Source organism: Cyprinodon variegatus, unplaced genomic scaffold (assembly GCF_000732505.1).
Source record: "Cyprinodon variegatus isolate N-32 unplaced genomic scaffold, C_variegatus-1.0 Scaffold411, whole genome shotgun sequence".
In the NCBI taxonomy this organism is placed as follows: domain Eukaryota; kingdom Metazoa; phylum Chordata; class Actinopteri; order Cyprinodontiformes; family Cyprinodontidae; genus Cyprinodon; species Cyprinodon variegatus.
Window position 1 is genome coordinate 503,421 of NW_015150864.1, and position 10,167 is coordinate 513,587.

Here is a 10,167-nt window from a genome sequence, read left to right on the forward strand (position 1 = left end):
CTCTCCCGGCGTCAATGGTAGAATTACGCAACAGCACCCCTGGCTTGAATGGTAGAAATGCGGTAATGCTTTCCCGGCCTAAATGGGTTAATGTGGGGACAACTTTTACCTGACAACTATTACCGTGCTGTAATTCCAGGTTTCTCATTAAAATACTCTGGAATTCTGACAGCTGAAGTTTTCGTGCTTTTATAGATTTCATTTTTCAATACGTAGTCAAAGATGAATATATACAAAGGGAAACAAAACAGACTATAGTAAAGCTAAACACATTTAAAAAGTAGAGCTGGAACTACACACCCATCTGTATTGATATATATTAATTAAATGATTCATTTAACTTTTTCTCTTGATTTTTATTGCAATAATGTTGTGAGGAACCAAGCCAAAAAATCAGAGAAGCACAGGGAAGTCTTTGATGAAAAAATGGTAACAAATTTATTTAGCAAAAAATAAAGTAATGACATAAATCAACATAATCCAAACCTAACAGGAAAAGACCTACCTAACTGACACACAAGGGAAATGTGTATAAACACTGGTTGATCAGACCGTTTTGACACAAGAGGGAAACAAAATACAATTGCCTAAACAAAACTACAACAAAAGACCAAACTAATCAGCACCATACTAAGTCAGCAACCTATGAGGAAGAGGACTTAAATAATTACACTTCCCAAATTAAAATATAGAAAACAAAACCAAATACAAAACCTAAACCTTTTTCTACACCCCTTCTAAAAGTAAGTGGAAGAGGAAATCCAATTTGAAGTCCCATCTGCATGACTCACACATGCTTTGACATGTGAACTAATTAAAGGCCTCCGTCTTCATTTATGTAGCCGTTAAGCTCAGAGTTCATCACAAACACTTTTTTTATACAATTATCTCTTGAAGCCAAAGCTTAACCTTAATGGACACTTTAATTCTTTTCCATCTAAGAACTATAGTCCTGTCTGTTTTATTCAATCAGACCCCAGCTATGAAAAGGCAGCTGGAGCTCCACCTGCCGTCTCCGCCGACCCTTGACAACATCATCACAGAGTACCTGAGGGAGCAACACGCCCGTTGTCCCAATCCCGTCACCACCTGTCCTCCGTTTTCCCTTTTCACCCCTCACCGCTGCCCAGTGTCCAAACTGAGGCGTCAGGCTCCCCCCAACTTCACCGCCCGTCTGGGGAGCAGGGTGCTGTATCCACGGTACGGTGGTCAGGATAGAGGAAGCCTGGACAGACACCTGATATTCAGCAGGTAGGAAACAGCACCTGCGACTCTTTAAAGACCTGATAAAAGTTATATTTTTTCTCTCTGACTCTGTTTCTTTTTTTTCCCCCTCTGACTCTGTTTCTTTATTTTTCCCTCATTAAGGTTTCGCCCCATGTCAGTTTTCCATGAAGGCGACGGAGGCGACAGCAGTTTCACCTGTTGTGCCTTTTCAGCCTGCGAGCGCTTCCTGATGCTGGGAACCTGCTCCGGTCAACTCAAGCTTTACAACATCTTCTCTGGAGAGGAGGAGGCCAGCTACACCTGCAATGGATCGGCCATCACTTACATCGAGCCTTCCCGGGTAGCAAAACGGATAAAAACTTACTAGGCTTAAAACCACTTTGACATTTTACAGGGAAAAAAGCTGTTGCAGTTTAACATTATGGCTTGATTCTGGTTTTTCAATTAGTTTTTTGAAACTTTTCTCAAAATGTAGCTTTAAAAAAGCTCCTCAAGTTGTTTAATTTTCTGCTTTGGGGTATGTTTGCTTGTTTTTAGGTGAATAATTTTTCTCTGTTTCACAGGATGGTAACTTAGTTCTTACCTCTGCCTCCTGGAGAGTCCCCCTGTCAGCTCTGTGGAGTATGGACGGTGTCTTTAGCATGAAGTAAACATTGTTTTAAATGAGTTTTTATTTATTTCATTGTCATAACAGCATAATAATATGTGTTGTTGAATAATGAAATATGTCATTTTCCCCCCCAGAACCTCATTTGGAGAGGATCACCATGTTGAGTTCAGCAAACTCTCTCAGGACAGAGTAATTGGTACTAAGGATGAAGTCGCACATGTAAGGAACATGAGTGACGTAACAGTATTGATGCTTATGATCAAATCAATGCAGAAATCTATTAATTAATCCATTAATCAATTAATAAAGTGATTTCTTAAGTGAATCTACTCTCATAATAATACTAAGACAGAAAAAAACAACAAAAAGAACAAATCCTCATCTATAAAATGATAATATCCGCCAATTGTTCATGCAGATAGTGTTTACCTAGTCATTCTAGAGGTTAAAAAATATTTTTGCACCAGACTCTATCAGCAGCTTCTTAGGCTTTGACTCCTGTTTTAATTAATATCAACATTTGTATTGTATTACAAGCACCATTTTTATTTTTTGCATTATTACACACAATTTTTTTTCTCTAAATTAAGTTACACAAAACTGTATTAATCTCTTCATATTAGTTGCTCTTATAATCCAATAAAATACTAAAATTGTTTTCTGTAATTGCGACCAATTCAGAACATTTATCTCTCGCCCCATCAGGCAAAGCTTCTTCAGAGGTTCTGTTGATGAATCTTTGCAACTTTCTGTTCTCCATGGAGGGTTTCTGGGAGGGCAGTGCTCACTTGGGGATTATTAACCAATAAGAGGCAAACTTATCCCATCTTGAGGAAGAGGTCATGCCACACAGCCAATAACATGGATTCTATTATTTTATAAAACATACAAAAGGAAAAAGTCAACAATAAATCCCTGTTATCTTAATACTATTCCAAGACTGCACTCAAAGCTTTAAAACTTTCGATTATTCTATAAAAAAAGATAATTTCACAAAGCTTTGTTGGAACACATCACTGGACATATTCGTAAGAACTGAAGCATCTTAATTAGATTTTAATATCAACTTTGGAAATATGAATTGATTTCAGTCGGACATAAAAATCCAGCAGTAATGTTTAAAAATGACTTTGAACAAAGCAGTTCTACTGTCTGTAAGCTCAGGTATTCCAGTAAACTGCAAATGTTTTCCAGGTTGATATTTTTTTTGATTTCTCTAAAGGTTAGGATATTAATTCTGCTACTCATGTTCTAGATCTATGACATCCAGACGGGCCATAAGATCCTGACCCTGAACGACCCTGCACTGGCCAATGACTACAAGAGAAACTGTGCCACCTTCAACCCCACGGATGACTTGGTGCTAAACGACGGGGTCCTGTGGGATGTGCGCGCATCACGGGCCATCCACAAGTTCGACAAGTTCAACATGAACCTCAGCGGGGTTTTCCATCCAAACGGGCTGGAGGTCATCATCAACACAGAGATTGTATCCTTTCTAAATTATTTAGTTTCCTTGCTGATGTGTTTCATATATTTTATTTATGGCCACAGTGGGGCTCTCTGTTTGTTAGTTTATATTTATGCATTTATACAAGTAACAGTTAAAAATCCTGATCAATGTGAGTAAGAGTGGAAATCCTCCTTGTCAGGTTAAAAAATATGCTTTTGTACTTTATTTTTCCCTATTAGGCAAAAACTCAGCTGGTTTTACTCTTACAATACATTCAAATATAAATGTCTCTAATTTGTCATGGTCTTTCTGGCAGTACTGAGTGAAGCTTGAGTCTGAGTCACTGCATGGTGTCATTTTTCCTGGATGATGGTGGCAGTAAGATGATGAGGATGAAAGAGAAAAGCTCAGCTTCTGTTCAGGATGCTACTTGTAGCTTTGCACATTTTCTTCACGTAAATAGGAAAGTTGTAAACCAGCCATAAGAGCCATTTCAATCCTGGCGAGATCCATTGCTTGTCCTTAGGGTTTCTACAGTTGTCAGCCTTGACTGCAGGTTTCAGTGGGACCTGAGGACCTTCCATCTGCTCCACACGGTTCCTGCTCTGGATCAGTGCGGGTTGGTCTTTAACAGCACTGGCACCATCATGTATGGAGGTATGGTCCCACATTGGTAAAAAGGGATGGGTTCTGCTGTCCAGTACTTGACATGTTTTAATTGATATCCCTGCTTGTGAACAGCGATGCTACAAGATGATGATGAGCACGACAGCATAAGCGGGCAGGTGGCGAGTCCCTTTGGCTCCTCCTTCAGAACTTTTGATGCTACAGACTACAAGCCTATCGGTTGGTTGAACCCCCTTCATATAATATTAACTCCTCTCTGCCTCTAAACTGCATTATGCCTTGTGGAGCATTTCTTATCTCTCTTCTGTATCTTGATTACAAAAATGGCAGAGTCCTCCAAGTCTAAAGTGTGACTAATATATATATTTTTACCTGATTTTAAACAGCCACCCTGGATGTAAAGAGGAACATCTTTGATTTGCGTACGGATACTAAGGACTACCATCTGGCTGTCATAGAGGTACTCCATTGGTTTCATTACTGTTACATCATCTTATTGGTGTTAACTTTAACGCAGTAGCTCTCTGACTTCTATCAATGTGAGTTGCTTTTTTTATCCATTCTAATGACTTTTTACATGTTAATGTCGTAGAACCAGGATACAACGAGCATGGATACGGTATGTCGTCTATATCAAGTTGGACGACTGAAACTGGCAGAAGAAGGAGACGATGACGATCAGGTAAGATTCATGACACTTAGAAGTAAAAACTGCATTTCTTGTTTGTTTTTAGATGAGATTTTTAGGTTTATTGGTTGTTGGAGTTTTTTGGTTTGGGGGATTTTTAGGATCAGCACAGATGGTGTGAGACAGAGTTTATTTCTGATCTCAGCTGTGCTCTTAGTTGGGATTTGGATCCTTTATATTCATTGCATGCTTTGTTTTTTCCAGGATCAAGATCAGGATGATGATGATGATTCGTCAGATTCAGATGATGATGATGATGATGACGATGATCTAGACATAAACCCCCTCATTGAGGAACTGGCTGATATTAATGAACAGGAGAACGTGGAGGACGCTAACACTAGTGATGAGGTGGTATATCAATTTATTTTTTATTTATATTTTTTATGTTGTTATATATGACTATACCAGTTAATTTAGAATCATTGATAATCTTTACCATATAAATGGAAAATTAATAGAATAGAAAATAAATTAGAAAATCCCTTTATTGTTCCACAATGGGGAAATTGTGGTGTTACAGCAGCATAAGATTATAGCAAAAAAGGTCACACAAATATCGATCTTAAAAAGTGTATAAAATAACAGAATAAGTGACATTTATGAAAATAAACAAATAAAATAATGTACTGTGAGGTGTTTTTGCAATATAAATACTGTGTATTTGGAGAATAAATAATCAATATGCAACTGTGGATATTTTTACAGTAAAGGATATGTGAAAATATCACCAGAGATGAGCAAAATGAAAGCAGCATGTTATTTAAGTTACTAAGACAGAAACTTGCATAAATCAACATAAATGTAAAAACCCTTTGAGGTTGTTGAGAACAGGGATGGTTATAAAAGTTACAGCTTCTAGGAGGAAGGATCTGTGATAACGCTCCTTGGTGCATTTAGGGTGTAACAGTCTGACTGAAGGAGCTATGCAGTTCAGCAACAGCTTCATACATGTAGTGGGAGACATTATCCAACAGATTGTTATTTAGTTAGTCATTTAGTTTCCCACCTCCTGCACTGAGTCCAGACGGCATCCAATCACAGAGCTGGCATTTCTGATCAGTTTACCCAGCTCTAAATAATCTGGTATGATTATAACTTTTACATGATCACAGAAAAATTTTTTTAATGTTAGCAGTGAGAGAAATGCAAAGAAATATAAAAACAGTATTTCTGGATGTTCTGAACTGATTGTAATTGATCATTTCTGACCCCTCCGTGCTTTAACATTTTTCTTCACCTTAATCAACTGCACCTTTACCTGCAGTGTAGCTCTGGATTGAAACCGAATTAAAATGTATAAATCCCATGAATTAAAATGGTGATAAACAATTAGCAAAATCTCATAAAGTATTTTACCATGTTTCTAATTAAAATGCCTTGGAATTTTTTTTTTAAAGATTAAGGCTATAGGCAGATATTAAGCATATATATTTTCCATATAATTAAATACCTTTGTGATGCTAAAAGTGAAAGTCTGAGCTGTAAAAAAACAAACAAAAATCTAAGTTGTTGGACTGAGTACCTCTACTTTTTGCTTTTGTAAAGATGATTGTTAGACCAAAGTCACTGAAATATATACACATTTGTTAAGTTGATTTACTTTTAAGGCTTATGGATTTTCTTGATGCAAAGTAAGTGGAAACTTCCAGCTTCCTTTTTCACACTTGTCCTTTGACTTAATCAAGCAAGATTTTAGTAAACCCTTCAAGGTTTTTGTAATATTCGTCAGCTACAGTACCTCACACATCACCCACTTGATTCTTGCTTCTCCGTTGAAGGTCCATCTGAATTGATGACATTTGATTGGGATTGAAAACATTCAAGGGACTCTAGCAGTATAGAATAAGAACTGAAGCAAAATGAAATATCTGAAATTATTAATAAAGCAGAATGATGGTTTTTGAATTTTGCTTTTCATTTTTTTAACCAGATTCAGGCTATTCTTGGTAATAGCAGTGATTATGACCCTAGTAATATTGACTCGGAGGACTCAGACCTAGAAGATTCAATCCTCAACTCATCATGTAAGTGATCACATTTCCCTGCTTGTTTTGTTACAGCTCTTTTGAAATATTTTATTAAAACTGGCCCATGATTTTACATTCCGTGTTCTGGCTATGCTATAACAAAGATTACCTCCTATTTAAGACAATGTGAAACTTCTAACAAATATATATTTGCATTTATTGCAGTTACCCAATTTAAAAATACTCAGTGCAGTTTGTTTATAAAGCACAGTTTCGCCGTAAATGTGGACTTAAGGCAATTCTCAAAACAAACTGATAAACAGAAACTTGTAGTCGGTTTAATCCAGCCTTATAGACAGTTTCAGATTTACACTTTGCTTTATTTTAATTGTTTAGTTACTATCTGCTATATGTCATGTATGCTGGTGAAGATTCTCGGACCTGTTCTTCTGGTTCAATTTGCAGGTTTTCTAAACCAAAAAAAGTTTTTGGGCTACTACATAACGCTTTGAATTCAATGCTAATTTTGACATTTTGAATTGAAAAACCTTCCAGGATGAGAAGAGAAACGTCTTCGAACTTGGAAACAAAGTCCAATGGATTGTTTCTTTTTACTTTAAAAAAAAAAAAAAAAATGTTGTGTAGTTATATAAAATTGGGTTATTTTTAGTTTATTTAATTTACTAAGATGTTATTCATTGTTTAATTCAATCACCAACTGTTCGTTTAGAGGAATTATACTATAAAGGTTAGCAAAAAAAGATGTTTTTACATTAAAATGCATATAATGAGATTAACATTTGTCATCAGATCAATAAACTTAGGAGGTTTATATAGCTGCTTAGAAGTTATTTTAAAGAGATGTTTTTATCTGACAGATAAGCCTCATCCTAATGCTTATTCTAATTTATACAATATGGTTTATATCTCGAAAAAGTATGTAAATCCCCGATTCTACTTGATCTGCAGACATCTAATAAACCTTTTTAAGTTTCTTCTGACATTATTATCTGTTATTTTGTAATTAACAATTTAAACTTAGATTTTCTTCTGTTGCCTTATTCTGTAAATTAAATCAGTTAAAGTTAAAGCATTTTGATTGCTATTTAATACCTCATAGTACAATCGGACAACAGTGAAATAGTAGAGAAGGAAGCAACATCTGCTCTTAATATGTAATGTTTTTTGTCTATTGCAGATGACGTGTTTTACATATGGTTATTATGTTTCAGGGTTAAGAGAAGAATCAGATGATGAAGACTCCGACATATTTGGATACATGTCTGACGTATAGTTTGAGAGATGGAAGAGGAGGCGCACTCGCTGCGCAGAGCATGTGGATCCCTCAGAAAAGCCAGATAAATGGCTAAATAAATTCAAAGGTTTCATTTAAAAAACTAGACTGACCATTGGTTTTGGATTTCTTGTCCCTGTTTAATTAAATTTTAAAGGTTTGTTGTGTTACATCTATATTACTTTTTGGACACTTTGCATCTGCTGCAGAAATGGAGCACAACGTCCTTTTTCAAATCTACGCTCAATCTTAGAAGACAGTTCTTTGTATGAGGAGAAAATATAAGATGCACAATGAATAAACATAATGTCTCTTTTTCGTGAAAAATAGTTTCCCAGTTTTTATTTAAGCATTATTTAAATTTTTGGTCACAGCTCTTTAAAGTGAGTTTTGACAACAGACATTTTCAGAAAATGACGTTTTTTGGATCCTGTTTTTCAACATGTAATAATATTCGTATGTTCATATAAAAAAAAGCCAATTTTTCTCAAATGTGCCTCAGTTTTGTGTTACTTGAAAATATCTACTTGCATCCTTGCAAAGGCATATAAATATTTTTGTATGTCCTCTGTAGAAAATGTGTTTACTCGTCCCAAAATCTCAAATTGGAACGTGTATCAGACATGCTTAGAAACTAAGCAATCCTTGTGCAGCAGCAGAAAAAAGCAAGATGTCTTACATGTAGAGAGAAGAAAAATTATCAACAGAAAAAAGGGTAAATTTCCTGTAGAAATTTTTTTTTTTATCATTTAAAAATAAAATAAAATTTAGTGTTTATCATAGGGTATTTAACATACCATTAAGAAATTAGGGTCATTTGAATTTATTGGAGATTTACTTCAATATAGGTTGGCTAAACAATAATATCACAGGTTTTATTGCTTGCACATTTATTATTATTAAATATTTAAATGCCTAAACTCTACCATTGTCTGTACTTTTGCTAACATAACCAAACAAGTCTCCAGAGTTCACATTTTTGTTATCAGAAGGGGAAATAATTTTACTTGGATGCATGACCTTATTTCTCTCCACCAGATGTCAGTAAATTCAACCTTTGGATTTTATATTAAATATTCTAAACCTGGAAAATTAAACGGTTTGTTGGATAATAGTTTTAGAATTAAGATAGCGGCTAGGCTTAGATCACATATTTTTTTTCTTGTGTTATTTATTTTTGACCAGTTTTTGTTGATATATTTTGCATTTGATGGAAAATATGCAGTTTTTGTTTTTAGATCTTATGCCCCTCAGGTAACTGGAAATAACGAGCAGATACCGGCAGAGATGAAGCCTTTGGAAGGCTTAAAGTATGCTGCATTTTATGTTTTTAAATGTAAAGGAAGCAATTCTAATGTACGGGTAGCTTAAATGATAGTGTGGTGTGGAAAGCCAGTCCTTTACCAGCAGAGAATCTGTTTTGTTAATAGGGATTCAAAATAATTTGGATTCTATTCTTTATATAGTAAATTAGCTTTAATCTCTTTCATTCATTTTTGGGTTCACCAGAGTTCAAATAGTTGTTAAACTGGCATAAGACAAAAATAGGATCGAAATTAAAATGTTCAAATCCATGAGATTTTTGTACTGCTTTTGGTAGCTTATGTTGAACTCATTAAACAGCATCAAACAATCAGCTGTTATAAGGCTGGACCCTGAATGATTCTGCTGTTGCCAATCTTTTTGGTCTTTATATTTGATCAGTAGATGCACAGCTGAAGCTGCATAATGGCAACTCTGTTTTTTTCCTCTGAATGCTTTTAGTTTGGTTTTTGAATGTATTTTCAGACCTAAAAGGTAAATTTCATCATTGATAACTTCAATTATTTTTTTTTTTACATTTTGGTCTGAACAGGTGGATAGAAATAATTTGTACATTAGCAGGTAAGACTGAAAAAGTTGAAAATGTTTGTAAATACATTGTTTATTGTTTGGTTCTTGAATTAAAAACGATCCTATGCAACTTGTTGATGTCATAAAGCTGGCATGGGCTACAATTACAACCTTTTGTGTGTTTTTCTCTCCATAATAAATCCAGCCTTTGTAATACACATGCAATCTGTAAGATTACCTGGTGATTTATGGCAAACATTTGATTTTATCAGAGATGTACAAATGATCAAACTGGAATAAATGTTTTGTGCTTTCTAAGTAAAGACTTTGCATTTTGGATAAAATTTCCTGGAACTATAACTTTTTATTAGTCACTTATTAGTAATTCATTTATGTGTGATGTAATGTGGAACCTTTTCTTATGGAAAGTTTTTATATTTGGGATGCTACATAATATATTTAATC

The 10,167-nt window shown here is 35.0% G+C and overlaps 1 protein-coding gene across 2 annotated transcripts in view; it reads left to right on the top strand.

Moving 5' to 3' along the window:
• LOC107093182 (protein VPRBP-like) overlaps window positions 1-9,339 on the top strand; it is a 25,271-nt gene extending 15,932 nt beyond the window's left edge. The window contains exons 19-30 of one of the 2 annotated variants that reach the window (XM_015388050.1): window positions 974-1,251; window positions 1,369-1,567; window positions 1,791-1,873; window positions 1,972-2,056; window positions 3,093-3,326; window positions 3,854-3,947; window positions 4,032-4,136; window positions 4,304-4,377; window positions 4,510-4,599; window positions 4,810-4,956; window positions 6,539-6,632; window positions 7,808-9,339. In XM_015388050.1, the coding sequence (XP_015243536.1) occupies window positions 974-1,251; window positions 1,369-1,567; window positions 1,791-1,873; window positions 1,972-2,056; window positions 3,093-3,326; window positions 3,854-3,947; window positions 4,032-4,136; window positions 4,304-4,377; window positions 4,510-4,599; window positions 4,810-4,956; window positions 6,539-6,632; window positions 7,808-7,869 (1,545 nt within the window). In that variant the 3' untranslated portion in view covers window positions 7,870-9,339. The remainder of the gene's footprint in view (window positions 1-973; window positions 1,252-1,368; window positions 1,568-1,790; window positions 1,874-1,971; window positions 2,057-3,092; window positions 3,327-3,853; window positions 3,948-4,031; window positions 4,137-4,303; window positions 4,378-4,509; window positions 4,600-4,809; window positions 4,957-6,538; window positions 6,633-7,807) is intronic. The other variant, XM_015388052.1, reaches the window with a different exon arrangement.
• Window positions 9,340-10,167: the final 828 nt, after the last annotated feature.